Source organism: Peromyscus maniculatus, chromosome 15 (genome assembly GCF_049852395.1).
Source record: "Peromyscus maniculatus bairdii isolate BWxNUB_F1_BW_parent chromosome 15, HU_Pman_BW_mat_3.1, whole genome shotgun sequence".
Taxonomy (NCBI): domain Eukaryota; kingdom Metazoa; phylum Chordata; class Mammalia; order Rodentia; family Cricetidae; genus Peromyscus; species Peromyscus maniculatus.
Genome location: NC_134866.1, coordinates 76,736,014 through 76,748,863, shown reverse-complemented (window position 1 = coordinate 76,748,863; position 12,850 = coordinate 76,736,014). Strand labels below are relative to the sequence as shown.

The 12,850-nt window shown below is 42.9% G+C and overlaps 1 protein-coding gene across 3 annotated transcripts in view; it reads left to right on the top strand.

Moving 5' to 3' along the window:
* Arhgef28 (Rho guanine nucleotide exchange factor 28) overlaps window positions 1-12,204 on the top strand; it is a 313,627-nt gene extending 301,423 nt beyond the window's left edge. For all 3 annotated transcript variants that reach the window (XM_076552103.1, XM_016004227.3, XM_006985761.4), the window contains one exon: window positions 11,046-12,204. In XM_076552103.1, coding sequence (XP_076408218.1) covers window positions 11,046-11,209 — 164 coding nt within the window. In that variant the 3' untranslated portion in view covers window positions 11,210-12,204. The remainder of the gene's footprint in view (window positions 1-11,045) is intronic.
* Window positions 12,205-12,850: the final 646 nt, after the last annotated feature.

The following is a 12,850-nucleotide window of genomic DNA, read 5'->3' as shown; positions in this document are numbered from 1 at the left end:
CATCATTAGGATGCTGTGGTTCTGCTGGCATAATACGTATAACAATGGCGACTCGTTCCTTCCACCCATCCTGTCTGGTCACAAGTGAGAGACAGTACCATTGTATGGTCAGTAGCTTTTCCGGCTCCACCTTCTGTGAATTCTTTTGTTCATGGTAGTGTTGCTTTTTGTTTGTTTGTTTTGTTTCTTGTTTTCTTTTTTCTCATTCTCTATCTCTGTCCTTCCTTCTTTCTTTTCTCTAAGACAGGATTTCTCTGTGAAGTTTTGGTGGCTGTCCTGATCTCGCTCTGTAGACCAGGCTGGCCTCGAACTCACAGAGATCCACCTCTGCCTCCTGAGTGCTGGGACTAAAGTTGTGTTATCACCACTGCCTGGTGGTGTTGTTGCTTTTTAATTCCTAGGTTCTAAAATTTCCAAAGATCTACTCTTGGAGTTTTTTTAAATTGGCTCACTCTATTTTTGTGCTCAGAGAATCGGTTTTCAAAGAAAATCTTTTTATAGTTATATGTGGACACTTTAAAGATCAGAAAGAGACCTTTCTCTTCTTCCCTTCCTCCTTCCCTTCTTCCTTTTCTGTCTCTCTGTCTGTCTGTCTGTCTGTCTGTCTGAAATTCTGCTAGTTGGCTCCTTTGTCCTTCCGGCCCAGTATGGCCTTGTGCTCTGTCTAGCCCCATGCTTGGCCTTTCATAACTTGTGCTCCTGTGTGGAGACCTGGGGACTCAGGCCCCAGCTTCCTTCTCTCTGATATAGGAGCATGCACAGGCTTGTGTGTATGTGCACATGTGTGTGTACATGTGAGAGTGGGTGTGGGTGTTGCAAGTGTGTGTGCATGTGAGTATGAGCATGTGTGTATATGTGTGTGCATGTGTATGTGATTGTGTGAGCATGTGAGTGTGTGCATGTATGTGTGAATGTGTGTGTGCATGTGAGTGTGTGTGCATATGTGAGTGCATGTGGGCTGGTGTGGGGGGTACTGTTTGAAGGGGGGATGTATTTCCTAAGAAAAGATGTAATGAAAATAAATTTTCTGAGACATTGAAATATTTTATTTCATTTATTTTTACCAGTGTGACATTTAGTTTTTTACAGTTTACCTAGGATCACAACTCCTTGAATTTTGAAAGATTTGTTTTTCTGCTTTCTCTGATTCCTGCTGAGAAGTGTGACCTGTCTGGGTCCTGATTCTTCCTTTGTGACCTGCTTCACTCTGGAGGCTGTTAGAACCATCTTCTGTCCTCGCTCATCTAAAGTTTATGATGCCTGTCTGTAAGATCATCTGCTGAAATAATTTTTATGAGTTATTCATTGCACCCTTTTCACCCAGAGACATATTTCCTTCTGTTCTGGGAAATAGTCTTTTTCTTTTCATCTTCTTTTTTAAAAATACTGTTTCTCTTTATTTACATCATGGAAATGCTTCTCAGTGGAAGTTGGATTTCTCCAATTCTCTTTTTTATTTTTTTGCTCCCTTTTCTATTTTTTCATATATCTTTATATTTAACTCTCCTATTATTCCAATGACTTTTAAAAACATTTTTTGCATGTGTGTATATGGTGTGTGCATGTGTGCATGTGTGCACGCAAGCCCACATGCATGCCATAGCATGTGTGAGGAGGCCAGAGGACGACTTCCGGGGTTGAGCACCACTGTTTACCTTGTTTAACACAGAATCTCTCTTGTTTTCACTGCTGTGCACACCAGGTTACCTGGCCGGAGAGCTTTCAGGGTTTGCCTGTCTTTGCCTCCCATATGTCCCTAAGAACACTAGGATTGTGCACATGTACACGTCTGTGTCTGGCTTTCACATGGGTTCTCATGATCTGAACTTAGGCTGGAAGGTTTGCGCCCATTAATGTTTTTCAATTCAGTTATTATTATTTTAATTTCTGAGAAATATTCCTCAATGTTTATACTGTTACTGTTTAATAGAATCTAGCATTATACTTGGAAAGCCTAATCAGTGTTCCTTCCGAGGATGGTAATCACGGTTTTTGGATGTTTTCTTCAGCCTTCTGTGTTAGATTGGTCTCTGGGTTTACCTTAGTGGAAGTTCACATGAGAACTGCCATTTTGGATTGTGACAATTGAACTGATTGAGAAACATGTGCAAAGAATGTAGAACTCTGTCTGGCATGGATAGGAACTCAGTATTTTATGTTGATTTTGTTATTCAGTGGTTTTCCACAAGCCTGCTATTTACATTCATATATCACCTTGAAATCCCTTAAAAAAATAAACAGAAAGTCGAACCTCCTCCTTCATTTTATAATGAAAAATATAAAAGGTTAGTTTTGTAAGAAACCTGAGAAGATTTTCAGTTTAAGAACATTTTGTCCCTGCATCTGTTTTGAGAAGCAGCCCAAATGTTGTGGTAGGAAAACAGAGATCCTACTGAAGTTTGATGTATGTCATTATAAGTTAATTGTTCTTCAAAGTAACAATTCTCTCCTTTTCTTGTTTTCTGACATTTTTCCCCCATGGATAGAAGAGCTTGATAGTCTAGGATTGCTAATAATTTACAGCCTATTTTATGTGTGTGACAACCTGTAATTTGAGTAGATAAATGGGTGTGTGCTCTGTTAGTGAACATTATCCCATGTGTTGTTGTGGGGGGCAAGTTGAGGGTTGCTGTGACTCAGATACCTAAGTTCCACTCACCTATGAGTGGATGGAGGTTCTGGCTAGGCATCACGATGCTCATCTGAGATCAAATCATATTAGTGACTTAATGGGAGAAGGCCTTCAGAGTAATTCTACCTTTCTTGTGCACATTGACAAGGGTCTGCCACTGGGCCAGATCCCCACCTGCGGCTCTGCCCTCCCTTTCCTTACACTGTGATTCTGCTAAGATGACCAGACTAACCGTTTTGGTTTTTTTTTTTTTTTAGGTTGTTTTTCCTAGTTTATACTCTCTAATTTGCTTTTAGATGATCAACTCTTTGCTCTGAGAGCCCCTGACATCAATACCATGGACTCTTGGACCTGTCTTCAAAACCATGCTCTTTCCTATATAGGATCAGTAACTTCCGGGTTGCAAATGCAGCTTTATTTTTGTGTCTGTTTTTATATCTCTGTCCCTAGTTCAACACAAACACACACACACAAGTGCTACTGACTAATAGTCATTACCTCTCCATTTTTAAGGACGCATACAAGGTAATGAGCTTCATTATGACATTTTCATATCTATGTCATCATGCTTGGCTCCTAATCTTCCCTCTTCCCCATTCTCCAGACCCCCACCCTGCATCTTATTAATCTTCTTCTCCCCAATAAAATCATAAGAATTCCAAATTCATGTTTTTCTGGTGAGTCTAATCAAGGTAGATAGAATTTTTGAACCAGGTACTCAACAATACATTCACCCATCTGACAATATATTGACATGTTCTTCATATAACTAGAGATTTACTTTGATATTGTCAGACTAGATGAACTACTTTTATTTCCTGTGTCTTAAGTGTGTTAGTTTCAAATGAAATCAACTCAGAAAGAGCAAAGATTGGAAATCCAGACTCCAAAAGAACCTTACCAATTCATTGCTAAGAATGAACAGACCCAGGATATCAAATCAGATGCTTTCTGAATTAGAGTTCACCTAAGAGATGTTATTGGATTTCTAGGCAAGAACAAAGACCATTTTGGAATCAGCATCAGTTTTTATAGGGAAATATAAATGCAAATTAACCTTATTCATTTTATGGGTGATTTTTTGTATAGCTTTCTAAAGTACATGGAAACCCATACATAACCTTGCCAATGACTTGTCACCCTGCTATACTAAAAGTGATGGAAGTATGCTTGTATCCAGGCGAGGCTCCCAATTCACCACCACAGTGTCCCTTTTATATCAGACATATAGAAGCTACATTGTTGGAACAACAGAGAATCTTTTATAATATTATGATCCAAACATATGAAAGGCTATTGACTTTTTAAAGTAGTCATGGCAATTTTCAAACATATACAAAAGCCATTTGACGAATTCCATCTACCCACAGCCAATTTTAACTGTTTCCAACCCACTGCCACTCTTGGGTCTAGTCCCTTTTCTCTCTCACATTGAGTTAGCTTAAGCATATCCAGGACAGCCTATCATTGCATTGGAAAAATATTTCATTATCGTTTTCTGAAAGAACTCTGTTTTTCATCTTTATAATGTCATTATTGCACCTAAAACAATATTAACAATTGTTACCTAAAATCAAGCTGTCAATAAGTGATTGACTATGATTGTCTTATACATGCCCTTGATGACTGTTTTGTAAAAGTAGAGTCCAAATAATTTCATATATAGCCTGCAGTTGGCACATTCCTTAAGACTATTTTACTGTAAAGTTCTCTTGCCTGTCTTTTAATGCACATTTTAAACATTCAATTTCTTTGTTGAAAAAGCCAGGTTGAATTTTTCTGGGAAAAAAAACCTTCCCCATTCCTGATCTTGCTGATTATATCCCCACAGTGCCATTTTATGAATTCTGCAGCTGTAGTTCCTATAGCCGGGCATAGGCTTTTGACAGAACGCAGGCTTCTCTCTGACATGAGAGCAGCTCCATAGATGGGGTGGTGCATTTCCTTCGCATCCCATCATGGGACGCAGAGGGTCTGCTTCTGAGTTCTTGATTCAGATGGAGACTGAGCCCTGGTCCAGCTGCCAGCATCATCTCGCTAGCTGTTCTGGAGTTCCCCGCTAGCTTTTCTCTTCACAGTTTTAGCAGCTGCTAATGAGCTTGGCCTTGCTTCACCATGGCTCTGGGCTTCTGGATTTTAGAAGACTTTACCTACTTCCACCCTTCCATCCTAGATTTGTTCTGGCATCCTGCTCGTTTGTTTTCTTGTATTGTCTATCATAAATTTGTAATTCTCTATTGCCCCTGGCCTGCATTTATTTCATGGAAGAAAATACTGTTGGGGACACTGTGAGAAGAGGCTGCCTGAGTTGGGAAATGCCTGGTACTAGTGTTCCTCTGAGGCATTTGTGTGTGACACATGGCAGGTGTGAGCCCATTCCAGTCCTAAGAACCCTGTCAGTTCATGTGCTTGAGGTAACCTGGGGTTTCATCAACCGCCGGTTTCTTTTTATCATGAATACCTAAAGGTGTTTTATCTAGAGATACATACTTTGAGATGCTTCCCAAGAGTATGGTGAGGAATAATCTTTGTGGGACTTGACCAAGTCAAGGTCGTGGCCACTAACTGGTGGTCACCTTCTTTGGAGAAAGACACACGAGGAGCAGACTCAGGTTCCGACAGCAGATTGCCATGTTGTGCCACGCTGTGCCGTGCCTTTTGTGAGCACAGTTTCATCTACATGGTACTGATTTCTTCCACGCTTTTGTTGCTTTTGGCACTGAGTACATCTCCAATGTCAACCGTTTCAAGTGTATTAAATACTGCCAAAGTCCAGTTCTCTGTCACAATGTTGAGAGCAGTTGTCAACCAATTTACTTTATTTGAACATGCACATACTACATACATTCTCTCTCTCTCTCTCTCTCTCTCTCTCTCTCTCTCTCTCTCTCTCTCTCTTTCTCTCTCAGTATTGACACATAAGGAATAAAAAAAAGAGTCACAGTGATAATTTAGAATTTGTGTGTTTCAGCTATCAACTCTAGATTGCTTTTTACATCAGAAGCTCACTGTCTGTTTTGTGGCTCACTATGGAAAATCGAATTGAGAGAAATTAGGGACAGAGACCAATTTTCCTTTGCTCTGAAGATACCTCAAGCTCTGCACAATAAATGTTTTCCATTAGAGGGAAAATGTTGTGCATTAATGCTCCTGAGAAAAAATAATGATTGCCAGTAATGCCATCAGGAAATGATTTTTTAAATGTTTCAGAGTGTAAGCATGAATCAGTGACTAAATGGGAATACAAATTATTTTGCAGAATTGGAACATTAATGATAAAATCGTTTCTTGGAGAACAAGTTATTCTAGGAAAGTCTGAATTTTGAGTTTGGGGACGCGCACTAGGGACATAGTAGTAGTAAGACATATGAGTACTCAGAAGGCTTGGTTAAAATAAACAGGAGCAGAGCCAGGGCTCAGAAGACTTGGAGTTCTGTTCTGTGGGATAAGACAGGAGAAGGGCTGAACAATGCGTCATCGGCGACCTCCACAGTAGACTAAACATGCTTTGTGCATCCCTGGGCTTCTGGGTCCTTGGCCGTTGATGTACAGTTGGGTTCAGTTTAGACCTTGGCACTGCTGCCCATGATAAACGTTATAGTGTTCTTAATGTTAAATAAAACTATTATTTCAAAATGGTCATGATTGCAAGTGCCTTTTCCTGCAGGATGTGGCAGCATACGCTTGTAATCCCAGCATTTGGGGAGTAGAAGAAAGAGGCTCATGAGTTCAAGGCCAGTCTGGACTACATAGTGAGACTCTATCTGAAACACACACACACACACAGGAAAATAAATATGTAAATAAAATGTTTTTGTATTCAGAAAATTCAGGAAAAGGCAAAGACCATGTTAACTAAACGTTTTCAGATTCAGAGCCTTTTCCTGCTTGCCAAACCCCTGATCTTTATGGCAAGTGACTCTTACGTTTGTTGGTCACAAGAGCGGAGGTCAAGTGTAGATAGTAGCTGTGGATGTTGCCAGTAGGTTTCCCCGCCCTTTAAGGACAGTGTGTGTGCTCCGTTCAATCGTGTGTTGTTGAGAAAGATGAAGACAGACAGACGAATGGAAAAATGATGACTGCTGTATAAACATTCACTTAAATGCAACTTCAAGTTTGATTTGATTGCATTATGCATTCCTTCATGTTGTTGTACATCTGGAACGTTGTTCGTGAAATCATTGAACCCAAGCAGAAATGTAAGGGGATTTCATGATTTCGGCCCAATCCTTTGTGACTTGCCCAAGGCGATGTTTCACCTCCTAGAGTAGATTTTGTTCATTTCACAGTTTGGAAGTCACTTTGTTCATCTTAAATATAACACAGTTAGGTTTTCTAAGCCGTGCATAGTCTGGTCATGATAACAGTGAATGATTAAGTTGGCTCAAAATAATAGTCATGGGAAGGCTGAATGTCTTCAGTGTTTGTTAGAAATCCCAGCGTTAGGGAACAGAGGAATGAATGGAAACAATAAAGATCAGTGTCAGCAGCAGGTTGTCACTGAGGGCTGAAACTCAGAGTTAGGGGATCCTCTTGGGGTATGAGTGCTCCGCGCATGCATGTCTCTTAACAACGAGGGCGTTTTCTGGGCCACATCACATGTCTATAAGCAGAAGAGGTGCCAGCCAAACTGTGAACAGCTCTCACTTTTAAAGCTGCATGCAGAGGCCGGCCTGGACCCACAGCAGCCTTCATCATGTGGCTGTGGAGATGTTTTGAGGGGTGGGGGAAGGGAGTTAAATTTTTAGTGTGTGACCAGTAGCTTAGTTATGTAGCAGCAGAGGCCCCGAACCAAGCTTCTGCTTTTCCATTTGCTTCAGCCAGACTTTGGGGTGTTTAAATGTGCTTCGGCTTATTTGCCCCTATTTCAGCCTTAATAATCTGCACTCTGTTCTGTTTCCAGAGATGTGGTAAGGTTCAAATTATTTATGTCAAAGGGATAGTGTTGCAATTTGAAATTGTGTCAGCCTTTCAGTCCACCAGATTCTGATTCCATTAATGTTTCTTTACTTATCAAAAATAAGGAAGATCTATTTTTCTTTTCATCAACTCTCAGGCCTTTTGATCACAAATGAAATTGGGTAATTCATTTTAGCTCTCTGAGAATTCTGCTTTCTGAATCAGAGAGGTTTCCATTTGAAGAAATGTACTTTCAGTTTCAGGTTCTATATGAGGACCATATTCTTTGGAGTAAAAAAATGTGGACAAGGTGGCTGGCTTTCAGAAATACACAATTGCTCTGCTAGAGTTCTCTCGGGGTAGAAATGGAGTAATAAAATCAGAAATCGCAGAATGGCTTCTATTTCAAAGTCAGACTGCCTGACCTTGCTTACATAGTTCAGGTAGAAACGGAGAAGGAACACGGAGAAGGAAATTGAGTTCCCCTTTGGGGTGATGCGTGACCACATGGCATCCATCTGGGACTGCAGTGTGGGCCTGCCACCTCAGGGCCCAAGGTCCTGGTAGAAATAGTGTTCTCTTGTTTTCGTCCTTGTTCCAAAATGTTCTGATTAAAACCCTACTCTCCACTATAAAAGTTTGCGTGTGTGTGTGTGTGTGTGTGTGTGCGCGCGCGTGTGCGTGTGTGCGCGTGTGCGTGTGCATGTGCGCGCACACTCACACTGACTCCCATAGGCCACCATCATTATTTGGTCTCTGTCTTCTGGAGCTGGGACCAATCATTTAAAGATAGTCGAGAATTCTTTCTGATAGGCGCTTGGTTCTCTGCTTTGCTTTTTGGCTTTCTCTTGAAGCTGTTACTGGCACATCCCAGACTGTCAGGCCCCTGAGCATTTTGGATTCTGCCTCAGCCCAGTGGAAGGAAGCATCATGGATTATGAGAGTGTGGCCAGAGCTGTCAGATTTCAGCAATCAGCTCCCGACCACCTCTTTCAATGGGTGATTTTTTTTCTTCATTCTCAGTATAATGGTCTATGTGTCCTGGCTGGTCCCTCCATTGCTGCAGCATTGGTGACCTACTCAAACTGCCGGTATTTGCTGGATGAAAGTGTGGAGATTGTTCTTTTCTTTTGAAGTTCTTTGGTGTCAACATCAGCCATTCCAGCAGCTGGGGAGAGGAATTAAGATTGTGTGAACATCATCATGTCCACAGACAGGCATACCCTGTGTCTCAATGTGGTAAAACAGGATGGGGAAGCATTTTGGATTGATTTGTAGTCTTGCCCTGTCGGTGAAATCATTGCTTGGGATATTCGTGTTTGTATGATTGTGTGGGGGAGGATGCTAGGTCTGTAATTACCACCGTGGTGGTTGAGGGAGGCTCAGCACATCTTTTGCTTTGCTGTCTTTTAGGAAGGTGAGTGGAGAGAAAATGGTAAACGTGTAGGATCTTGTAACCTGAGAAGTCTGGGCAAGTCGCTTCTAGCACATTGAGAGAAGTAAGATCATGAGACTCTGGACTGAGGAGGAAGGTGTCTTTATGCAGCCACAATTCTCTAAGCTGAGGTCTGGGATCCTTCTAGCTGTGTGATACTGGGCAAAGACTTGGACTGGCCTGAGCCTTAGTTTCCCGACGTGTAAACTGTGGATTACATTTTGAGCTGTAAAGAGACAGTGAAGGTAAAAGACTTGGCACAATTTTCAAGTTGGTGGCGAGAAGGTACAGATGTGGCGGCTGTCATTCAGAACCATCTTCAATGCCCTGTGGCTAACACATTCCTTGTGTTTGAGAAATAAGACTTAATTCCCCCAGTGTAAGAGGAAGTTTTCCTCACGGGTTGGTGATGCCTAGCATGGTAGGATGATTGCCTAGCATGTACTCATGGCACCATGAATTGATCCGCGGCCCCACATAAACTGAGCATGGTGGCACACATCTGTAATTCCGTAACTCAGAAAGTAGGAACGGGAGACTGGGAAGGTCATGGCCATCCTTGGTTGGCCTGGGACATGAGAGACCCTGTCTCAAGGAGAAGAAGGGGAAAGGAGTTATTCTTGGCCTGTGCCTTTGAGCAAGCTGAAGCACGCCGGCAACCTCACCTCCTCAGCCTGCCCTCAGGGTCCTCCTTTTCTTCAGAGTAACAAGGCTCGGTGGTTGCTTTACCAGGTATCTGACTCTACTTCCTCCAGCCCTGGCTGCAGCTCCCCATGAGCCCCCCCCCCCTACCTCCTGTTGGTCAAAAGAAAGACCTGGGGGTTAGCAAAAAGATGGAGCCCTGTGGGGACATTCTGCCCTTCATTTTTTACCAAGACTTGCATACTACATTCCCTAGCAGCCAAAGATCCCTGTCTGGAGGGGAAGGTTAGGAGCATCTCTGTCACAGAATGAAGACAGGTATGCTATCTGTCTGAATAATGGTGGCTTGGGATAAAATGTAGCAAAGATCATGGTTTCCTTTGGATGACTGAAAGAGGAATGGGTGGGCCTCAGGGTGACCCACCCTGGCTCTCTCTTGCAACGTTTATGCCTCTTTGCCTCTGGCTTTAAGGCGAAGGCGCTCACCTGTAATTCTGCTATATTGCCACACCTCTAGGAGGTTGGTTATTGGAAGACATGCCATAGAAATGATCTGTAGCAAGTATGCTTCTTCCTTCATATCAAACACCCCTTCATCTCCCCCTTTAAAGCACAATATAGAAGCTTCTATCAGAAAAGGGGAGAAGGTGCCCGCTGTTGCTAGGCAACCAGAGAGAAAGAAAAAAAAAGCTGCAAGCCCAGCTACAGTCACTGTTGGCAAGATTTTCCCAGAAAGCCTAGCTGTGCTTGCAAAGTCCTTTGTGTAGCATTAACACACATGCGTAGTGGGAGGACAGAGCGTCTTCATTCTTCAGCACCCCTTTCCCACCCCTTGTCCACACTATTTAAGCCCCAGATAGATGAAATCTTGAGGACATTTTTTTAATTTTTTTTGAGACAGGGTTTCTCTTTGTAGCCATGGTTGTCCTGGAACTCGCTCTGTAGACCAGGCTGGCTTTGAACTCATAGAGATCCACCTGCCTATGCCTTCCAAGTGCTGGGATTAAAGATGTGTACTGTGCCACACAGCCTGAGACCAGTTCTTGACTTGGGGTATTCTGAAGGAAAATGCGGTACAGATACATGTATGGTTATGACCCATAGAAGGCTATCTTCATTTTCAAGACCTGACTTCCAAAATTAAGTGGAACCCCTTTCTCTGGTGGCAGTGATGAAGGGGACCACTCTTCCTGCCCCTGCCAGTTCCTTAAGCATGTTCCATGAAGGTTATTTTTACTCGAAGGAGATGTTCGTGCCCACAGGTGAATTCTGATGATGTCATTAGATAGCCACCGTGTTCCTCTCTTCGGGGGCTTGGGCATTTTCTCTCTGGCTGACCATGAAGCCACTGTATTTTCTGATTCTGAGGCAAAGCATCATCTGCCTTGTGGATCCCGAGTGGAGTCTCCTGTAACCTATGATGTCCTTCTGTTGCAGATTTCAACTCCTTCCAGAGTGAATCCCCGGACCCCCAGGACACAAGTCAACATGGCCCTCAGCCACAGACGCCCACAACAGAAGTGAAACTAACGGTCCCGATGGTGGCCAGGCATGGTGGGGATGCTGGAGATGGAGCTGAAGAAAACATCGTTTACCTCTGATTATGTGCTCATTTACTTCTTCCAAGCAAACAACAAAAACACTGGCGCTTTGGGGAGAACCTTCCCTGGGCCCCAGTCCGTGCGCGTGTGACTGTCTGGGCCCAAACTGCTTTCAGAAGAACATTTAATATTTCATGCAAGTTCATTCTTTCGGGCATGAGCCTAATTATTAAATTATTGAAAAACAGCTCTGTGTGTAGCATCTTTTAACTTGTCTCACACACTTTCAAGTTTCTAGAGGAGAAACTTTCCTTGAGTAAGCCGAAGGACATGAGAAAGATGTTTTGACCTTGAAGTTCCATATTGCACTTTGTAGCCATTCACCTGGAGTGTGAAATGCCGTTAAGCTAAAGACGAAGCCATTTGGATTTAGGGAATGATCTTTGCCAGGGGTGAACCCACTGTCACAGCAGTTGTCCATGGACAGTGGCCCCACAACCGCAAAGGCAGAGGTCGATACGGGAGAGGGCTTTTCTTCCTTTGCTCTTGTGTATGACTGTCTGGGGCTTCAGAGTTGGCGCACTGTCACCTCACCAGGCAACCCATGTGTCCTGTCTAAGAATGTGTTCTGACTGGGCAGGCGCTGTGCTGGAACACAGTCTGGACATATTTGGGACCTGAGCCATCCGCTCTGTGGCTCACTTTCTTGTTCTGATGCTGATGGGTTCTGAGTCTCTATCAGCAGCATCTGCTAGCCCAGCCCAGAGGCTCCTTCCAGTCCTTTTTGCTGTAAATAGTGAAACTCCAAGAGAGAGCTGGCCAAGGACTACCACTCACTGCAAAGAACTCGCCCCTACAGTTCTTCAGGACAGAATGGCTAGCTCTTGGTGAATTTGTTGCCTACCTGGGCTTTCCTACAGAGGAACAAGTGGCCCTTGTTGCTTCTAGAGCACTGTGGATCTTTGTGAGAAAATAAACCAGGAAATGTTCTCATCTTGTCCTTCAGAAATATTTGTATATGTTTTGGTCAGTGTCAATAAATACCTTTTACTGCATTATTTTCTTCTATAAGTTTAATATTAAGCATAAGACCATAGCAAAACATGCATTGCACACACACACACACACACACACACACACACACACACACACACGCACACACACACACAGGTCCTTATGGAAACTGGAAAGGAAGGGGGCCCATTCATTCATCCCGGCTTGCAGCAATGACCAGGGGAAACATGATGTGAGGGGAAGAGAAGTCACTCGGGTCCCAGCTTACTCTTCCTGAAGTGACAAATTGTCTCTACATTCTATTTTCACTTACACACGTCAAAATTTGAGGTTTTAAAGAATCTCTTTTGGGGGATAACTTTTCTAGCTCCTGCTACATCTTATGCTTAAAGTGCATTTAAAAGTTCGGTGAGAAAGTTTTCCCCAGAATGTATGGCCATTAAAATTCACACACTTCCTAAAACTCTGCCCTGTCACTTTACCCCCAAGGCAGACTCCTAATGAAATGCCACATTCCGCCCCCCACTAAAGACACCTAGGAAGAAGAGTCTTTTTCTGGCTCCACAAAGTTGACTTCAGAATCCTATAGCCCTTCAATGGAAAGCTTAGGATTATTTCGGTCTAAATCTTTGCTCTGATAACTATAAATATCTTCCCTTTTTTCATGACGGTGGAATGGAAATAGTA